Source organism: Colias croceus, chromosome 5 (genome assembly GCF_905220415.1).
Source record: "Colias croceus chromosome 5, ilColCroc2.1".
NCBI lineage: Eukaryota > Metazoa > Arthropoda > Insecta > Lepidoptera > Pieridae > Colias > Colias croceus.
The window spans coordinates 11095867-11118903 of NC_059541.1; the positions used below are offsets into that span (position 1 = coordinate 11095867).

Consider the following 23037-nt stretch of genomic DNA (forward strand, 5'->3'; position numbering starts at 1 on the left):
AGAGTTAAATTTCGTAGGAATGTTAGTTTCATCTAAACGATAGGTATTCAATTATTGGTAAGAGAGTAACACTTCAACACACTTAAGCATCCTCCATCTAAATACTGATTTGCTGAACTTTCTTGAATATTTCTATAAATTTTCCGCTCTATTTGTATTAATTGAAATTCAGATGAAATGAAAATTTTACTTCGTAAATACTTTTAGGTACAATATTTGTTAAGATAACGAATACATGCATAATATAAAATCGGTCTCTATAATGGAAAGAGTTGAATAGTGTTATTAATTTCTTCTTTTTATGCAATCGCTATGCCAATATTATCGTATACCTAATATAATACGAATAGAAAGACTATAAACAATTGGTACCTTTAAACTTAATAACTTTCTAATACTTTTTCAGGTGTTTAAGAATACTATTTTCAACTACCAACACTTCGTAATAAACAATCACAATTTTATTAACATCTTTGTTACATCTACTGTGATATTTAAAAATAAAAATTCTTGCTTTTTTGACACATTACCACCAAAAAGGTTTACCACCGCTTGCTAGATGTCTACGAACAAACATGCAAGCCATTTGCAGTGGCTCAGTTTAAACGCGGAACCCACATCACTGTGACATTACAAAAAAAACTTTTTTTTTTCTTTGGAACATTACCACCAAAAAGGTTTACCACCTCTTGCTAGATGTCTACGACCAAACACGCAAGCCATTTGCAGTGGCTCAGTTAAAACGCGGGGCCCGCATTCATCGCCCCTAGCCGCCGCTTATAAAATTATATAATAATAATAATAAAGTGGATGTGCTGTGTTTTGGATTTTGTAAACATGGTCGAATGGTAAGGTTTTTGAAAAGAAATTTATAATATTGTTGTATAATATGTTTGTGATACAAAGTTAATAAACAATGTATGTCCGCACGAATAGTTGCCTGTAGTTATGTAGTGGTGTAAATAAATGTGAACTGTGGTTTACGTAAAATCTTTTTTTTTTTAATAGAAATACGTTTTAATAAAAAAGTTATTTCATTGGATTAACGTTATTATTATTTAAGTTATTTTGTAATATACCGCGATCCAATCAGCATCTTCTTTTTTCGTTAATGCTTTTTCCAAAAATAAATCAAATCAATACCAACCAGCCCAGTTTGAATAGCTTCCGGAGTTATTATTGGCTTAATGGCCGTTTATACAAAAAAAAAGAAATTAGTAGTTCCACTGCAACAACAGCTATTTAGCGATATAGCTTTAATCTTAACAACAAACCAAATGTAATAATACTTACCTATATTTTTCACAATACCCGCAGCATCGCATGCGTCGACTAAACGCTATTACAGACAAAACTTATCGAGTTTCCTAGATTAAAATCCACACCTTATTTTACCCTCTTCAATCTTTGTTTTCGTGACAAAAAGTAACCTTTCTTCTGTGTCATGACAAATGAATTTCAGCGCTAAAATTAACTAACATCGGTTCCGTCGTTGAGAGAAACATTTCAAGGTCTCGTCGTGGCAATACCACCACTCATGGAGTAAGGCGACGATTTTAGTTTCTTTGAATCTTACCAAAGATGTTTCACTTCTGAAACGTATGCACACATGCTCTTAAATTTAACATTTTCCAAAAACAATTTTAACGTATATTGATGATAGCTTTCCCTAAATTCAACAAGTAAGAGATGCTCTAGAATGGTCCATGCCAAGTTCCCACGTGGAGACGAGATGCATGTTATTACGATGAATGCGGAAAGATTAAGACCCCTTCATAACCCTCACTCCTCAGTCGCAATAGAAACTAATGAATAATTATTGATCATGCATTCGCTGAGTGAATCCTATGCATACTATATGTGAACAATAATTATTCAGCAAGCACAATTACAAGTTATTCAAGTTTTTATTTCGTACTAGCTTTTCGCCCCTTGCGTCGCCCTAAAACCTAATAAATTATGTACAAAAATCTTCCTTCAGAATCACTTTATCTTTTAAATAAAACCTCATCAAAATCTTTTGCGTAGTTTTAAAGATTAAAACATACATAGGGATATAGGGACAGAGACAGTGACTTTTGTTTTATACTATGTAGTCCTGATTGACCCGGGATAAAACACCATAAAATATAACCTATGTTCATCAGGGATAATGTAGGATTCTAATGGATTTTTTTCAATCAGTAGTTACGGAGCTTATGTAATTCCAACCAACAAACAATCTAACCTTTCTTTATAATATTAGTGTAGATATCAAAGGATTTCATAAAATTAGGGCTAAAACTAAACAAAGCTTTTCCTTACCATTAATTTTATTACATTTTTTATATATTATGTGTAATTGTATAGAAGTAAATCAAAATGAAAGTAATGAAAAGTTTGAAAAACGCTGTTTTACCAAACATACAATTATTACATTAATAATATTGATAAAGCTGGAAAAAGTTGTATTCATCACATAATATTTATTGAGTTTTAATAATATAATTATTTAAACAAAGAAAATCCATCAACATTTATTAGTTTCAATTTCTATTGAAGACGTAACTAATTTATAGTTATTGTTAAAAAAGAACATTGCTCTCAATATTTTATTTCGCGTGTTTGGCAATAACTCTGTTTACTTTAATTTTATAATAAGTAAACAACTTCGTGAATTCTAACTGAAATTTAAGGAACTGATTCGAATCAATAAACAAAGTTGATGTTTTTACCATAGTAGCTACCGTAATAATTATTCTTATTATTCCAATATTAAAAAAAAGACGTGTGGCACTCGGGGACTGCCGCGGTAAAGCTATTACATAGCATGCCTTCAAGCCACACCTCCGAGCCCGTCGGAGTTCGGAGCGTGAGGTTTTTTCGTTACGGAATTTCTCGATTCGGTCCCCGCGCTCAAGCCCCGCGATTGAAGCTATGCTATAGCTTAAAAACACAATATTTTTAACGAAATATACTTCCTATTAGCACTGGATTTTAACTCACTATTCGGGATACCAAGCAATTCCTTCATCATCACATTTTGTTATACAAAGAAAATACGGAACGAAATACATTACTGAAACCTTCATTAGAAGTATCTGCGTGTTACAAATTAATTACACTAGTATTATATGCTAATTAAACAACAACAGTCATGCATGTGACGTCATTTTAATTTAATATTTTATGGACAAAAAGTTAAGGTTACTGTAAAACATCTAATGAAGGGCTTATTGAAATAAAGAAGAAAGGACCATTAGAGCAAATTGTTTTGATTATATTTTATATCTTTTAGATATTATAATATTATTTTGCACAAAAACGTCATACCAACTATAATAATATAACTAGTCTGGTCATAAGTTCTGTCATTATGTTAGATTTTCAAATTTTTAATATTTACCGCAAATTTCTTTTTCACGTTCGATTTTTGATTATTTTACGCGTTAAAAAACGACACATTTTATTTAGTTCATTGAAAAGTTACAATTGGGGTTGCATTTCTTAGAGGACGCAATTTTATTTTTTTGATGTGTAGAGGGGGTTAGTGTGAAGCTATCACCAAGTTTGTGGGGTCGCCACCCTTGTCCCACGGCCGCCATCTTGAAAATAGCGGAAGATATGGTTTATACGATATATCTCTTAAAATGTTTATCTGATAAAAAAAATTTGTTAACATTATTTGTTGCAAATTAAATTCTCTACAATTTTGGTCCAGTAACTTTTTGTCGTAGAACTATAAATGAAAAAGTTATAAGCGAAAATGTTCAGATAATAGAGATATTTATATTTTTCAATAAAACTTTTTTTTTTATCATTTTACGAAGAAATGATATCAGACCATTTTTGTAGATTTTTTTTCGAGGAACAACTTTTACATACAACATTTTTTCATAAAGTCAATAGCCAAGGTTTTAAAGCGCTCCGAAATAAGTACTATTTTTCAGTACTCTTGGTGGCGACCCCACAAACTTGGTTTTAGCTTCACATTGAACCCCCCTACACATCCAAAAAATAAAATTGCGTCCTCTAAAAAATGCAAGGTTAGGCCAAAAAAATGTAACATTTCAATGGACTAATTAGAAAAGGTAACGTATTTGTTACAATGTAGTGGACGCAAAAAGAAGACAGAGTCGTTGTTCTTGCTCTGCATCGTAGCGATTACGCGCCGAGAGAAATTTTCAGTTTCCTTTAAAATTTACAAATAACACAGAGATTTTTTTATTGCACTATAAAACGATTTAAGTAAGATTCAAGAGTAGAAGATATGAATGGAAGTGGTCTTTGTCGTACGATTTGGACGACAGCAGTGATAAATGCAGTACAGGTGCGAATAAGGAAAAATCCGGTCCGAAATCGAAAACAGTTAGCACTGCAGATGGGCCTTAGCAGTACCACAGTTAAAAAGGTGTTGAACGAGGACCTAGGACTACGGGCTTATTGTAGAAAAACATCGCATCTTCTTAACACACGCTTAAAGAAATTAAGACTGGATAAATGTCGCGCTTTACTTAAACGATACGCGAGAAAAATGCATCGTGATATCCTGTTTTCAGATGAAAAATTTTTTACCGTGGAGGAGTGCTGCAACAAACAGAATATCAAAGTGTATACCCACAGTAGTGAAGAAGCTTGTCAACGTGTATCTCGAGTCCAACGCGGCCATCACCCCTTATCAGTAATGGTTTTCCTGGAAGTGTCTTATTTTAGCCTAACAGAGGTGTTTTTCTGTGAAAAGGCTGTGAAAACAAGTGTCAATGTTTATCAAAATATGCTCCTGACAAACCTCGCCAAACCTCCTTCTCGGAACATGTTAAAAAATCAGCACTGGGTATTCCAGCAGGACTCAGCACCTGCCCACAAAGCCAAGAGTATCCAAAGTTGGCTGGCCGCCCATCAGATTGACATCATTCGTCATGAAGATTGGTCATCTTCTAACCCGGACCTGAATCCTGGGTTATAAAATCTGGTAATATTTAGAGGAGAGAACCTGCGCTAAATCCCACCCAAATTTGGAGTTACTCAAAGCATCCATTATTAAAGTAGCTGCTGAAATAAACATGGACACGGTGCGTGCTGCGTTAGACGACTGGCCGCGGAGGTTGAAAGCTTGTATCAAACTCAAACTCAAACATTCATTTATTCAATTAGACTACTATTTAGTAGCACTTTCGAATCGTCATTACATAAGTATTTTTAACATTTACCACCGATTCGGAAAGCAGTATCTATGGAGAAGAATCGGCAAGAAACTCCATAGTTGCTCTCGCAAAACATGGATGCCATTTTGAATAATTTTTATACGAAATTATTAAATTATATGTAAGCTTTATTGCCACATATAAAACAATAAATATACAAAAGTAACTTTTTGTTTGTTTAATCCATACTAATATTATAAATGCGAAAGTAACTCTGTCTGTCTGTCTGTCTGTTACTCAATCACGCCTTAACTACTGAACCAATTTGCATGAAATTTGGTATAGAGATATTTTGATACCCGAGAAAGGACATAGGATAGGTTTTATCCCGGAAATCCTACGGGAACAGGTTTTTCTTTGAAAACGCGGGCGAAGCCGCGGGCGGAAAGCTAGTAAAACATATGTGACAGAACTTATGACCAGACTAGGTATAGCACTTACTAGATTTCCATCCGCGATTTGAAAGAATAACCCGCATAGATCCCGTTCTTGTGGGATTTCCGGGATAATAAGTAGCCTAGGTCTTCAGCTACCTACATACCAAAAATAATTGTAATCGGTTCAGTAGTATTTACGTGAAAGAGTAACAAACAACCATCCATCTTTACAAACTTTCGCATTTATAATATTAGTAGGATTGGCTCTAAATTCATTTGCTTTACAATTCTTTGTGCCAATTATTTAATAGTTTGTGCAGAAAGTTCATTAATGAAATGAAATATTTGATATTAACGATCGTTTATAAAACAAAGAATGAATAATATCTAAACGTGACAAATATGATGAGATTGTATACAATTTTTCATCCATTAAAATATATAATGTGTGCTTGTTACGAGATTTGATAAGTTTGAAACATAATGGATTAGAATTTTTATTTATATAAAATAAACACTTCATTACAACCAGGAATTAACCGGTGTCGAAATTGAAATGTACAAAGTTTAAAAATTTACGAATCTCATTTTTAGGAATTCAACCGCAAACAAATTTTGATCTCAGAAAGTTGTTTATGAAATTTCCGGCTACAAATAGCTCTATTTTCACTTTTAAATAAAATATATATTAGCATTTCTCGATCATTTTGATATACATTTCCGAGATTTTAAAAAACCAAAAGCAATATATTTTATATGCTCATTGGTAACATAACCAATCATATAAATTTTTTAACTGCTATATGTACATTTTTGGGGATCTAAATTGCCTATCACATTTGTTTCATACACTTAAATCCACAAATTGATTCTCGTGGCAGTCGGTTAAAAACTGCACATCTCGAGATCTTTTGTGAGTCGATTAAAGACGTTGTTCCTATCGCGTGAAGGTTAACCATTATAAATGGCTATGGCCAATTGAGACGAAATGTCAGGAAGATGTTATGAGGTATTACCGTTGTAGATCGTCCACTTAAAATGTTTTACACAACTCTTTCCGGTTAATAATTTCTATGTATGTGTATGGGAATTTCCTTTATCCACTTAAAAGGAAAGATAAAGGGAAAGGCATCGCTAAATAGTAAAGTAAGAAGTCAATAGTTATGGATATTACGAACCGCTCTAAATAAGAGTTTAAAAGATTTTCTATATTTACGGATTAAATCTTCTAAATTGTCAAGACAAACAACACCTTTAGTCGTGGCATGTCTACGTTCGTCTCAAAATATTTTAACGTCCAAAGAAATAACAATTATAATTATTTATTTAGGCACATAATCCTAGGTACTTATAATATATCGCATATAGCATCGAAATAATAAACATCAGGAGAAAGTTTACAGATGTTTTACGTATTATTATTTTTCGTCATGCCCAAGATTTTCAAAAAAGTGTACAGGACAATATGCTAGGAAATATTGTCCTTCATAACAATAATAATAAAAATCATTAATCACCAATATTCCCTTATGAATCACATTACGAAATTAGATTAAAAAGCAAAAACAATTAAATTAATAACTTTAAATAAGCCGGTATAGGAGTTCAACATTTATTTTGTTGTGGTTGCGAACCTTAGCTTTATAACTTCCACGTATAATTTTCATATTGCAATCAGTATCTTGTGACTAAATTATTTTACACCGTGCCACGAACTGCATACCGGCGAAAGCTACGCACTTATCATCTATTCGCTACTGAGGCATGTCGTTCGAATGCTGGCTTGCGCTCCCCTTTACGTCATGTTGTTGACAATTTTAATAAAAATTTCTCTGACCTTGACATCTTTTCGAATTCAAAATTTAAGTTTCGAAGAAGTTTAGTTGATCTGCTCCTAAACATGCAATAACCTAGGTATCTTATTTTGCGTCTCTCTACCTTTATCTCTAATTTTTGATTTATTTTATTTTTATTGCCATGGCTAAGTGCACATTTATATTTATTTTTTCTTATTCGCATTTGTTGCACGTATAAAAATGTATGTATCCAAACTGTGGATAATGTTGTTGGTTGGACAGTTATACCTGTATTTAGACTAAGTTTTATTGTACAATTAACCACTGTTCTGCTGTTTATTATCCCTAATAAAGAAAAATAAAAAATAAAATAAAATAAAAATAAAATATTGCAAGTTGTTAGAACTTCTTCTATAAATATTAAATAAAAACGTTTTTCATTGATGCTTTTCTACTACTACTTACATGTATGTACATAATAAAACTATAGAAGACTGTCTCTTGTCCAGCTTTTAAGGCTGAATAAAAAAAAAAATACAGTTTTTGAAACAATTTCTGTATCTGTTTTTTTTTTGTTATGAATTTATGCTTCCTAATATATTGTCTGTGAGTACCTTTTGAATTGGTTATTTGAAAGACATTAATAGATCAAATGGATAAGAAACTCTTTACTAAAAACTAGATAAAAAATAAAAATAAATAAAAAACCACCAACCAAAGGTTTCGACCCCTGCACGTTACGTTACACGATCCGACGCGTTGAAAACTTTGGGGAATACTTCACGCTAATTGAACCACTGGTATCTAATATCAATATTATTTTAAATAAATAGTTCCTTCGATTCCTGCTATTTTTTGAAAAACCATTGCAATTCATACAATAATAATTCTAACTCTATCTAGCCAACTACGCAGATAATCTGTATACTTACTAGTATTCGTGGAATTGCAAGTAAAATGACATATTTCAGTTGTGTATTCTCATAACAGATGAGAATATGAGCACAAGCACAACGTTCAAAAAACCGACAATAAACATGCCGAAAATTCATTCAACGAACAATTTATTACTAAAGAACATCGAATTATATCAATTTGTTCAAAATTTCCTTTTTAAAACTATAGAAGTATAGCAGAGGAAATGTAACAAAATCAATACTAAGAATGAAGTGTAAAACAAATAAACATAATTTATTATTTATATTCCCAAGAAACAGAGGGAAATGTTAACTAAATCACGTGTTGTTACGAGAAATGATTTCTTTACGGAAAATATTTACATAATATTTTAATATCGATATTAAGATTGGTTCCTTATAAATCTTAATAAAAGTTTCTCGTATATTAATATATTAGTATATTAATATACGAGATATAGTTATTATTCAAATATTTTAGTAGACGTATAGTTAGTTCGTTTAAACATTTCTGGTAGTGACATTTCCTTATCTCTGATATTAGATTTAACTATAAAGAGTAGATACATGATTAATTGATTAGGACAAACATTCAACGTCTACTAACTATAAATACATATAGTATACTATTTTTTTACCTTTATCGCTTTTCGTAATCCCATTTCATGCAACTAAATAAATTATCACAAAATTTCTCATCAAGCTTTAAATCTTCAACATCTGAAGAGTTTTCATACAATCTCCTCACGTCATTTTAGCCAAGAGGCTTACATAAAGTTTCGGCTAAAATAACATAATTTCGGAACATAAACACCATATAACTGGATGAGATGCCAATCTGGTTCCCGTATGAACGTAAATTACAGGCTAAAGGTCAGAACACACTGACACGCGATGCGACCAATGCTATGAAGAGATAAGAAGGCTATTAACTAATCAAATGACATATTATTAGGTAAAAAAGTACACGTAAGTCACGCCACTCCGCCCAAGGATCATACTAATGATAAAACAACACAACATATTAATAAAGTAAAACAATATCCCGCCAAATACATAAATGTAAAAATTGGAGCCGAGTTCAATCGTTGACTTAATCTGCCAAAAAAAGAAATGAGATCTAAATGTGTGCCAAGTTCTGCAGACAGTCCAGAAATTTATTTACAAAGATGTATTAAGTTCTGAGGTTGACTGAAAACTCAATTGTTTTATTTTCCCTTAGAGAGCAATGTTTATTCCAAAATATAACTTTTTTAATTTGAATAATATAATTATTTTCACAAAGCAAACAACTAATGATCTATTGAACCACATAATTTGATGAGGCTAGTTTTTAGAACCTCACAAAATATAAAAAGTATGTAAAATGATTGTTCTTATGAAAATAAAATACGTTAAAGAGGTAATAGAGCAAGAGGGGCAGCGAGTTTTATATTATAATACCGCATAATTTGGTTTCTTTAAAGCCGGCATTACGTTCGCATAGTCCCTAATACTGTGAATCATCATGGGCGGCGACCATCACTAGGTACTATCAAGTGAGTCGCTTCGTCGCTGCTCCATTTTGCATAGTCCTAAAAATCGAGTATTTTCTAAATCGCTTCCATGCTAGTGTGCACCAGCCCTTTTATTAAGCCTGGTTCATTCTACACTGGTTTTCAACCGTTCCCGTATTGCTCGCGGCTTTACCAAGTTCATCCAGTGTTAATATTATATGAAAAGTTAGCGAGGTTTCCGCTTGGTTAGAATATGTGTGGAAAATACTGTATCGATTAGTGTAAACTTTTGGTGTAGCTTGTTATTTGTGTTGGATTGGAGGGATTGTGACGTCAAAGAAACATTATTATGAACTAAGGTGGATGCATGAGCTGTAATAGCTTAAAATAATATAATTACAGATTAGTATCATCATTACATCATTATAGACTTTTGGTAGTTTTGGTGTTCCAAAATGTTAAATTGTCATTAAAATATTCAATATCTAAAAAAATAGTTATTGAAAAAACATAAATTCAATGCGGAATCCTAGAAATATAATAAGAGCTAGTACTAATATTATAATATATTGTATCATAATATTTACTATCGGCAGTTGAAGGATATAGTTCAGTTCTATCGATTGTTCTGAGTGTTAACCGTGATAAAAGTGCTTAAGAAATTATTTGAGGTAATACTCTATAATTTTGATTCTTACGCGTTTATAATCGAGATAAATTTACACACGTTAATATTATGTTTCAACATAAAAGAACCTATCAAGTTTCAAGGAAGTATTATTTTTGTTCTTTCAAATTTAATAACGGAACATACGGTAAATAATTATGGAGTTATACTTTACTCATAAATACTTTAAGGTTGTGTAAAATAAATATATCTGCCATTTTAATTAATCGGTGACACCTTCGTTTATATTTAAAAAACTGCCACGTAAAAAAAAAAAAAAAAAAAAAAATATTTTTGCAACATTTTTCATGAACCGCTTATCTCCATAAATAGAGTATCAAAAAATTTATTTTTCAAATGTAAGTATTTGTTATAAATATTCGAAAATGATTACTAGGTATCTATTTATATCTGTTAGTTTCCTGAGATTAGTTCATTATTCAAACAAATCTGATGTTTTGTGATATTAGTATAGATATAAAGAAGAAGACTCTATTCCTCCTTACCTCTTAAAGTAATCTCTTGATTTACCAACTACGACATCGGGGCCTTCAAGAAAAGAACTTATTTGTCCATAAAAGGCCGGCAAAGCACCTGTAACACTCCTAGTGTTACAGTGTTTATAGGCGGTGGTGACCACTTAACATCAGGTGGCCCACCTGCTCCTTTGCTTGCTCTGACATAAAAAAAAATATCCTGAATCATCTTTAGTGTTATTCAGAAAATGAAGAATTCTCGAGAAATAAGTCTCTCTCTAGCTCAAGAGTCAATCACTTTGCCAAGTAAATTTTAATACGCGAGGATCAAAAATTTAATATTAATATAGATCTCATAGCACTTCAAGTATGATTAATTCAATTTATCACCTAGACCACCTATGACGTGCCTATCGTTGTTAATATCATGTGCTAAGTAGGAAGTCATGTCGCATTGTCTTGTCGTCATCTATTTACCAATGAAGGAATATGGTACTTGCTAATACATTAGGTAGTGTTTTAAGAATTATATGTATTTGATTTGATTTTTCATAATATAAATATATTTTTCTATATGGGTTGCTCAAAGGAAATCGGTACTAAGATAAAGCCGCCAATTTTATATGTTGTGGGAAAAATAAATTGGAACCAACCAAAGCCAAAAGCTTTTATTTTGTATTTTATTGCTTTGAACATTTCAGTAAATATTGCACAATGGTACGTATTGCACATATACGCTTACGAATGACGTATTGAGGAATTTTTTAAGTGACTACGTTGTTTCGTAAGTTGCATCTAATTATATAGAAAATACTAATATCATAAATTGGAAAGTAATTCTATATATGTAATATTTACACGCTTTTATAAAATAATTTGATAATAAAGCTCAAACTCAAGGAAAAAATAATTAAAGCTAAACATGATCCTCTAATTATAGTAGAACACGGGCAGCAATTTGTTTTTTTTATAACTTTAAGCCTTCCTTAAAAATATATCTAACATTTACAAGGTAAACTAATAAATATCTATTTTTTTTTAACTACCTACCTGTAACCTTTTTACTTTAAAACCGTAATTAAGGGGTCAAGTCTGTAGAGTGTAGATTTACCGCAAAGCCAGAAAAGGACATAAAATAAGCAATTGTCAACTTTTGCTCGCATTACCCACGTTGCCGGCTGGCCCTTACGATAAGAGGACATTGTGGACTTAATCCATTCATCTTAAAAAGGAGCATTATATCGTATATCAAATGAAAGAGTGAAAAGTAAGGATTGTAGTAAGAAGTTAGAACGTATAAAATTTGCAACCCAGGCGTTTTTTATCATAATTCTTTAGAGGTAGGTAAACGGTCTTATTGTTATGTAATTAAAAATTATCCCGTGTCATTTCCAGAAATAGCTATCGTATTTTAGGCATTGAGGTATTATTATAGAGAGGACACCACGAACAAAATTTGTGCGACAAGCGCGGCGGCGCGGGGCGGCTAGTGAGTCATACAATTTGTAAAAAAAAACAATCAATGTAACAAAAAAAAAACGATTGACTCTAACTCGTGTTACAAAAAAACGTAGTACATAGTAACTCAATGATTTTAGGTATCATTTAATATCTCTCTCGTATCTCTACCAAATTTCATTCAAATCGGTTCAGTGGTCAGCGTGAAGATACACTTAGACGGACAGACGAAGTTACATTCACATTTAGATATAATATTTTATGTAAGGATCCACATTCAGCCATATACATTATACAACTGGCATCACTTTATACTTTGAATGCATAATCCAACAAGCTTAATTGATTTATAGCTTCGAGCATTCAAATGTCTAGGTTTCAAATAACTCATAAAGTTATTTTGAGAGTACAAAAGTCAGCCAATGGAAACCTGTTACTATTCGAAATACCTATTAGTAGTATTGTCATATAAAGAAAAGCTAAAATTGAGCAGAAGTTTTCAATATTATACAAAAGAAAAACCTCTGTGAAAAATTCAAAACGCATTTTTTGCAGGATTATTCTAAATATTATGTGTTCATAACATTTTCATAATGTTTGTTTATACTGTACTAATATTATATACTGTATTGTTAACTCGCTGGAAAATAGCAAATTTATGGATATATATTATGATTTATTGACATCAATATATACACGGTGATTCCTCTCTTCTTTTAAGCAATGTTGCGATCATTCAATCTCAATCCACCCAAGTAGGTATAAACCACAGAGTTAAAACCAGATTATTTTGATCTTGATTACGTAATTCCAATAATACAACAAAGAGGCCTTGCTAATCTGGTTTCCTCCAAGGAATGCTGAAAATAAAATTAGCTTAATTAATTGCTTTTTAGTACTACAAAAAAACTTGGTGACAAAGAAGTTTTGTTTTAAAACGGTAACCCTTTGTTCAAAACGCTCTTTGAGAGAATTAATTAGTAAGAACCTTGATTCGTGACCCGATTAAACTTCAAAATAGACCTTGGGATACTTCTTAGGAAACCTAACCCATGGTAATATTGCATGGCTGATTTCTAGGACAAAGCATGACTATAATTTATTAGTAACTATAGAAGTGAAAATGAATCAAGTTTGATATTGGAATAAAGTTTAGCATAATGTCATGAAACCGTTAGGAAATTTTAGTTATTACTAGCGGTCCACCCCGGCTCCGCCTGTGCTACATATTTCGCAAATAAAGTAGCCTATGTTCTTTCTCAGGGTCTAAAGATTGTCTGTGCCAAAACGTAACAGACAGACAAAGTTACTTTCGCATTTACAATATTATTAGTAGGGATTACAAATACTAATGCAATAATAAAGTATTCCCGACGTATACTTTCGGTGGAAAAAGATTTATTATACTGGTCGTCTAGCGTCATAACCCCTCGAAACAAGCTTTAAGACATCATGATAGCCCCCCAGGTGTATCTAATCTTTAGAGTTAAAAGCCAATGTTATAACAAAGGAAAATTAAAACCACCACTTTATAATTCTCACCATAGTTATACCAAGAAATAGCGCCTTGGAAAAGCCGCAAATAAGTGGTACTGCTATCGATTTCATTCATATTAAATCAGTCGAGTGTACCAGTTAGGTACCTAACTTATTTGTTCCAGTTACGTAAATTGTTTAAAGACAATAATCAAGTCACGCTGTGTCATTATTTTAGCCGAGTGAAGTTCGCAAGTTTGTTACATTTCGAAGTTTCTACTTATTGCTAATTATACAAATTTTATAGTTTAAATGAAAACTTTAGTTATAAACGCTATTATAAGATACAAGTATTTAGTTCAGCTAATAACCTTTGAATATTTTTTTTATTTAAAATTACAAATATTTAATCAATACGTGAGTCGTGACTAGTCAGGTAAAATTGATTATATTGGCCGTAATTTAAACTAATTATAGAATTGTAACCTTATTACCAAAAAGTAATGTACTTTGAAGAATTTAATTTAATAAGCTTTCATAATAAATGATTATAATACGTTTTGTAAAATTAATCTTAAATGGATTCTCAATAATATGCCCGAATATTAGACGGCAAAATTTAAATCCTTGGAATAATATAAGATACATCATGAAGAAATAATCTCTCATAATATCTTAATTTTGTTACCAAAATTTTTGCATCTCTTACAAAGAAAACTAAGTTCTATTTTTAGTGTTTTAAAGTTAATTTTTCTTTCAGATATCTGAGCGGCATTGTAATGTCCGCAACCGAGCCCGCCGCATTCCCCACAGAAGATGTTTAAATGCATTTGGAAGACTACATTATTCTTTTTAATATGGTGAGTTTATTTTAACTGGCTAGTGATAAAAGAATAAGTAAATGGTTTTCTCTAAATCGGTTTTTTCACAATAAACTGAAAAACTCATAAAACATTAACTTGAACGGTTTATTCATTAAATTATCCTACTATAATATTATAAATGCGAAAGTTTGTATGGATGTATGGATGTTTGTTACTCTTTCACGTAAAAACTACTAAACCGATTACAATGAAATTTAGCACACATATAGAGGGTAACTTGGATTAACACATATGATAGTTTTTATCCCGGAAATCCCACGGAAACGGGAACTATGCGGGTTTTCCTTTGCAAACGCGGGCGAAGCCGCGGGCGGAAATCTAGTCTCACATATATTTTATGTCGTAAACATAGAAATGACGAAAAGAATAAATTATATTTTAAATTGAATTCCTGATAAGGTGCTAATAATAGACAATTAATTACAAACACTTGTGAAAGTTCACAAGTTTCAGTTTCAAAAGTTATTTTATTTGTTCGTGGTTAGGAATACAAAAGAGGTAAAAGGTAGAGGTAAAGAGGTAGAATATATCTTGTAGTTGTTTAATAAAACTTGAGAAGTATGCTTATTTCTGAACCCTTTGGGTTAATTATCAAGTTTTAGAATTAAGCAATATTGAATTAATATACTTACTTTAGTTGTATAAAACATCCTCATTGACTACATTTATCTTTAGTTTTTCTTGTAATGCTGTGTACATCTATAATAGGGTCAAGCATTAGAATATTCTTACTTTGTATTTATTATTAAGGAATGATGTATGCGTGATCTGTCGATGTACCCTAATAAATAAATAAATAAATAAATAAATAAATAAATCAAGACAGTATCAGAAAAGCTGCCGTAAAATATCATTTAATATAACAATTTAAAGAAAATAATATCATTTTTAGCAATCGAGATCAATAAACGAGAGACTGTATAAATAAGATTAATTAATCTAAATTATATACGCAAAATAATTAATGAAAATAATTAATTAAAACACATAAAGCCGTACTACTTATAAGCACTTATAAGTCAGCATAATATATTAAAAGAGCCCACGTAAACATATTCTATTCTGGATTAATATTCTAGTACACACAATAATCCAAACTTTCAAACAAACAAACTCAAACATTTATTTATTCAATTAGACTTCTTCCAGAAGCACTTTTGAATCGTCATTGTATTGCACAACGATGCGAAGCATCAGAGAGTGATCGAAAAATTTTTTTTGCCTCATTTTTGCAGCTATTCTTATTATTATAGCCTTGTTAGTTCACGAAATCAAGATATTTTGCATACTATTGTCGAGATAATTCAATGGAGATTAATCCCATACTTTTTAAAAATTGATTTACTTCAATAGAATTGGAAAAAAACACCGAAATAGGTCAAAAAATTTTCCTGTCCGTCATGTGTGAAACCTGAAAACACTATAACTTGTGAAAAAATGCATCATTTGAGTTAAATTTTTTTTTTTAATATTCTAATCGACGATTGTAGGTCACTGAATGCGAATGATTAATTAATTCAGTGTCGTTTAATTGCAATTAATAAAAAACGAAAACTACAAGACTGTATATCTATATATATATATATATATATTTTTATATTTCATAATTAAATGAGCATTATGAGTCATGCACTTTTGGATTTTCCAAATAATTTTTAAATTTACCACCGATTCGGAAAGCAGTATCTATGGAGAAGAACCCGCAAGAAACTCCATAGTTGCTCTTTTAAAGTCATGTCCATATACAATATAATTTTACATACTTGTTACTTACATCTAACTACATAATATATATTATCATAATATGCCAAAGAACATTTTATATTTAGCTTTTATACCAGTGAATTTTATATGAAGTTATCTGAATGGGTTTTGGTAAATAAAATTCCTCAGCAATTTATTAAGCGTAAAGATAGACACTAAAAAATATTCCACGTAGTACTTAGACCGTCTGCGAGACCTCGCAAGTCTTACATCAGAATATGTATAAGAATAAAATATACATCCCTAAAATCTATACTTAATATTATAAAGCTGAAGAGTTTGTTTGTTTGAACGCGCTAATCTCAAGATCTACTGGTCCGATTTGAAAGATTCATTCGGTATTGGATAACCCATTTATCGAGGAAGGCTATAGGTATATCATCATGCTAAGACCAATAGGAGTGGAGCCACGTGGTTTTGTGAAAATAGAGAAAGAGCCAGGCTGAAATATCGACCAATATTTTTCAACCAATTTTTTTATTATTATTTTATTTTTACATAATATCCTTACAGCTATTTGTATTACAATATATATTTTTTTTTTTTTTTTTTTATACAAGAGGAGGCAACAGAGCAGACGCGTCACCCGATGTTAAGTGCACTGCGTCGCCCATAGGCACCAGCAATGCCAGGGACATTATTAGTGCGTTGCCGGCCTTTAAGGTAGGAGTACGCTCTTTTCTTGAAGGTCCCTAAGTCGTAACCGTTTGGAAACACCGCATGAGGAAGTTCGTTCCATAAACTCGTTGTGCGCGGAAAGAAGCTTCTTTTGAAGCGCGCAGTCGTCGATCGCCAGGAGTCAAGGTGGTGTGGGTGATATTTTAGTTTGTGGCGTGCGGTACGATGATGGAACTCAGCGGCAGGTATTGTTCCAAACAGCTCCTCAGAGCACTCCCCATTGTAGATGCGATAGAAAACACACAGTGAAGCGACGTCTCTTCGCAGCGCCAAAGTATCAAGCCGATCGGTAAGACTTGGCTCGTTAACGAGTCGTACTGCTCTCCTTTGAATACGGTCAAATGGAAGGAGGTGTTGTTGGGGTGCCCCGGCCCAGATGTGGGAGCAGTATTCCATGTGCGGCCTAACTTGCGCCTTATAAAGCATAAGGCGGTGGTGCGACGTGAAATACTGCCCCGCTCGACAGAGGACACCAAGTTTCTGTGAAGCCAATTTGGCTTTTCCTTCCAGATGACAGGAGAACTGTACGCTACTCGAGATTTCGAGACCAAGAATACCGATGCTAGCTGTGGCAGAGAGAGGAATGCCCTGAAAACGAGGAGTTACGACAAAGGGAAGCTTTTTTGCGGTGAACGCGCAGACCTGTGTCTTCTTGGGGTTGAATTGGACTAAGTTACGTCGGCCCCAGTTAGACACCTCTTCTAAGGAGGTTTCTATTGAAGACACGAGGTTGTTCCGGCACTCAATGACGCGGTCCTGAGAAATATTGCTGTGGCCGGTGTATATTGCATCACCAGTACTGTCGTCTGCATAGCAATGAATGCTACCGTCTAGCAGCATATCATTGATATGCAGAAGAAACAGAGTGGGAGACAGAACGCAGCCTTGTGGGACACCAGCATTCACAGGCTTAGGATCAGAGCATGAACCGTCGACTACGACACTCATGCTACGCTCTGTGAGAAAACTGGCGACCCACTGGCAAAATTTCTCAGGAAGCCCATAGGAAGGAAGCTTCGCAAGAAGCGCTTTGTGCCATACCCGATCGAAAGCTTTCGCTATGTCCAAGCTGACAGCTAAGCCTTCCCCCTTGCTCTCAATCGCTGACGCCCAGCGATGAGTCAAATAAACAAGAAGATCGCCAGCTGACCGGCCACGACGGAAACCGTACTGTCGGTCACTAATCAGCTGGCGCTCTTCCAGATATTTTAGCACCTGGCGATTGATAATGGTTTCCATTATCTTGGAGAGCAAGGAAGTGATGGCTATGGGTCGATAGTTGGACGGATCCGAGCGATCGCCTTTTTTCGGGATAGGGTGTACTAATATATATAATTAACTTTAACAAAGCAATACGCCAAAAGGAATACAAAAAAATAAGACAATTAATGTGACAGAGTAGTTTTACATTAAGTAATTATAACAACGATAAAGTGGAAAAAAGAAATCATTTTTTTGGACATGATATAAAAAAGAGGAAAACGTACCCATTATAGAATGTTTGGTATGGATGTGTGAATGTGTGATTTTCAGTTGGAGATTGGGTTTTAACCCCTGGCTTTATCTCTCTTCTTCTCAACCACAACAACAAGCAATTATTTGCAAAATCCAAGGAATCGTCTCAGCAATTCAATTTGAATTTTATTACAGTCATTGCTCTAATAAATGGAGTTCAAAGTTTATTGTAAACGATTCTGCTAATGAAGTAATCTTATAAGTCACTGGTATTATCGGATCTTGAAGCACTAACGACGATTACTTAGAGATATAAAGAGATATTAATCTGTGTTTTGATCAAAAACTTCGTATCAAAATATACTATGGATATAATTAATTATGTATGTGTGTCTGTCTGATCGTTTTATTGATTCAAGGGATGATAGATCACAATCATTCATAATTAAGGTTCAAGACCTTGACGTTGGTTGAAAATCAATATAAGTATTATTATCAATGTATTTTTTGCGTTAATATACAAAAGATGTTAAATATCATAGAGGCGCTTTCTTGAAAACTGTTTGGTCACTTCGATGTCAATATAACATTAAGAAACCTTCCAATTTTTATTATTTGCTGAATAAAATTATATTAGGAATACAATTTTAAAATAAGTTAAAGTTGAACCAAGCCCATCGAATTTCTAGCTAATAAATTTTAAACTAATACACCAAACCATTTTTGCACTTTGTGTAAATCTAAAACCACACATAAATAACATTTAAAGAAAAATTTTAGCGAAAAATATCTAAAAGAATTTATATAGTATCATAACCACTCTAGTCTGATACATAAATTCTTTATTTTTGATATAAAAGCCTTTCAAATTTTATATTGAATTTTCACTCTAAAACTGGCTTTTTCATATTACATTTTCGGTTAAGATAACGCATATTTCAGTCTGGTTCAAAAACCGTACTTTATCTAAATAGATTGCGCTAAATGCTAATTCCTTTATATATTGTTGAAAGCAAGGGATAGATAAGAAGTAATTTAACTTATATACATAACGTTACTTCAGGTTTTAGTATAGGTTTATCAACACTATGGTGCTGAGATACCATCATAGGGCCGATTTAGATATCCAAAGTTTCGGGTAAATGTTAATAGACGTTTCTGGAATAACCATTCTATTCTATTAAGGTTCAATGCCCTATCAATTCAAAACAGTATTACCCATAAACATTAACTTACCTTACCTGCAAGCGGAATGAGTATTTATAATGAAACCAGCTTACCGCCCGCGGCTTCGTCCGCTTTGCCTAAAACCTAATAAATTATATAGTAAAACCTTCCTCTTGAATCACTATATCTATTAAAAAAACGCATGGAAATCCGTTGCGTAGTTTTAAAAATTTAAGCATACAAAGGGCCATAGGGACAGAGAAAGCGACTTTGTTTTATACTATGTAGTGATAAATATTTTCTTGCAATTTTAACAGGAATCTATTAATCAGCCTGAAACTAGATTTTTCTTTTAATTTACGTTAAGAATGGATTGGAATTGAGTATCTTTTATTGTCAACGTTCACGTAGTATCAAAAGAAATAATAGATTGAATTTAGATGTCGAGATATATAATTTTTTTAATATAAAACAAGTGGCTAGCTAGTGGTGATTTAAATCTTAGGACAGAGATAGTTTTAAATTATTGTAATAGTGGTTACTAAAGACGGTGTAAAACATCAAGTAATTACGTTGATTCTGAAAACTGGTATATGGATAATTATTATTGAAAATAAACAATATTTACGAATAAGAAAACGAAAAGCTAAGAACGTACCAGATCAAATATCAATGTATATAAAATTTCATAAGACAGAATTCATGAAAATTAATGTCTTAAACATGTAATTTCTAAGCCTTAGGAGAAAGTAATATATTTATTATTAGTATTCGTGTAGACCTTGATTGCGTGAGGTCATGTATAATGAAACAGCTGCTCATATTCCTAGTAATTATTGGAAGAAACTTGCTTACTTTAGTAATTGTGTTATGTTTGTTTTCACCGTTTTCTGTACTTTTTGACCAAAAATTGTCGATGTTTGGAATAAAACATTCAAAGACCAACAAATCATGTATACGAAAAATAACTACAATGCTCTATTGTGGCTCTATATAAAGATGTATGTGTAAGATAGAGTATTTAGAAATTTAAGATTTTTAACGGATTTTAAACGCGATTTATTCAAAATCCGTTAAAAATCTTTAATTTCTAAATACTCGCGTAAAATCAAACACTAAAAAATACAATATAACAATAATAGAGTAGGTATGTAGAGATGCTAAGTATGTAAATAATACAATTTCTTCAAATGTGAAAAGTATAAGAAAATTTGTATCTGTTCCATAATAAAAAATACTTACAAAAAAGTGCAAATGTACATGACAACCCTGAAATTATTACGTTGTTTGAGAAATATGAACAGAGCCAAGTATGGTTCATACGATTCGTTAGCCTGATTATAAATCACGCTTGCAGAGGATTTTTCACTGTTTTTTACAAGTTCAACAGAACTAAAGAGCAACGACGGTGGTGACATTTTAAAAATGAGAATAGAAGCATTTTATTATACCAAGTTTTAAATATTGCAAGCAAAAATATTTCAAAAAATTTAATCTACCTTCATCACATATCTATTAATTTAGGGGCCATGTACTTTCTTGTGGTTTTTTTAAATATAAATTTAGTTTTTCTTGTTTAGCATATAAAATGATATATTTGTATGTAAGAAAATAAATTAAATGAATAAAGGCAATATTTTTATAATACTAACGGTTTAATATTTTATACCTGGCGTATTAAATATTGCATACATAAACTTTGTACAAACATCGTTTTCAGGGATATGGTACATAGTATAAACATTGAAGTAACCTAAGGAGTCTACACTACATCCCTACTAATATTACAAATGCGAAAGTAACTCTGTCTGTCTGTCTGTTACGCTTTCTCGCTTAAACCTCTCAACCGATTGTGATGAAATTTGGCACAGGCAATCTTTAGACCCTGAGAAAGAACATAGGCTAACTTTTATTGCGAAATATGTACCACGGGCAAAGCCGGGGCGGACCGGTAGTAAACAATAAATTTGTGCTCATCAAAGTCCGACATGTCAATACGTAAAAGTATTTCTCTAAGAATTCCTTACTTTTTCTCCTGTATCATATTTTAATACTAAATTACACTAAACTTCACCACAACCTTGAATTAAACGATAAACACATTTCGCCCCGTAGGTAATATCTTCTATCAAGTGTAAGGTAAATAAGTGGACAGTGGTATCTCACCGCCATCTTAATGACGGTCCTTGGAGAGAAATAGCTTTCAGCATGTTATTAACAACGTATTACCTTAAACGCTTTTGATGAGATCCAATATACTAGAATAACGATTAAAAGGAATTTAAATTATAATTTTAATAGGAATTTAGCTTTGGTTCACTCGAAGAATATTAATATACAAGAATACAAGATACAAGAAACGACTGAAAATGTATCTATTCTTCTGAAATTACTTTTTTGAAAGTATTAGGCCAGGAGTTACTGACACAAAATTTCGGGTCATTTGCAACAGGATGGAGGTTCTACAGGGGTCTTAGTACGCAATCACAAAAAGAAAAATGTTTGTACAGTCAAACAATTGTTGAATTCATATGATACATAATCAATATAATTGTTTCACTGTACTCGAATTATTAGGTATATAATTAATTTGTGTTTATTATCCTGGTGTTTGTAATACTACAGTAAAAACAGACTGCTCGAGCTTGTAATATCCGTTAAAAAGCCTTGTTTTATATGAGAGCGGGTAAATCGATTGCCAGATTAAAAGGAAAAGGAAAGGATTGATGAGGGGTCCATATAAAAAGGACTAAGGAAGGAGGAAGGGTGATGATAAGGAGGTCTTCGCATCAATCACCGAAACACAGTCGATTTCATGTGCTTTAACAGGCCGCCTGCGGCTTTGCTCTCTTAGTAGAAGGAAAGAAAAGAAATACAAAATTGGGGTTTTTCCAGTAAATATTTCGTTCTTTCGTAGCAATTCCATGTCGTGGTAATTTCCTTTCGTGGCTCTTAAACTTTTTTTACTTGCGCATTTTTAATATTGGTAAGGATTTGACATCTTCTGTGGGGGAGTTGTATATTACCGCTGTGAGCTGGCCCAATCCGTGCCGAAAATTGCTCAAGTCCTCTGCAAAAATACATAAAACAAAAACAATAAGCAATAGCAATAGCACCAAGATAACCTGTTGTAAAAATCATAAATCATTCATCACATCATCAAAGCACTTAAACAAACAGCGAGACATGTAACAAATTTACACTTCGAAGTTCTATTACATCACCAGTACGAAGCCTAAGGTT

General features: G+C 32.3%; 2 protein-coding genes across 4 annotated transcripts in view; both read left to right on the forward strand.

Moving 5' to 3' along the window:
* The first annotated feature begins 723 nt into the window (after positions 1-723).
* Positions 724-23037, forward strand: part of LOC123691717 (glycine receptor subunit alpha-1) — a 40764-nt gene continuing 18450 nt past the window's right edge. For 2 of the 3 annotated variants that reach the window (XM_045636246.1, XM_045636249.1), the window contains exons 1-2: positions 724-848; positions 14607-14706. In XM_045636246.1, the coding sequence (XP_045492202.1) occupies positions 14663-14706 (44 nt within the window). In that variant the 5' untranslated portion in view covers positions 724-848; positions 14607-14662. Of the gene's footprint in view, positions 849-14128; positions 14283-14606; positions 14707-23037 lie in introns of those variants that run through there. The other variant, XM_045636248.1, reaches the window with a different exon arrangement.
* On the forward strand, positions 4250-4945 carry LOC123691934. The gene has a single exon (XM_045636529.1). It carries the CDS (start codon positions 4250-4252, stop codon positions 4943-4945), a length of 696 nt encoding a protein of 231 aa, XP_045492485.1.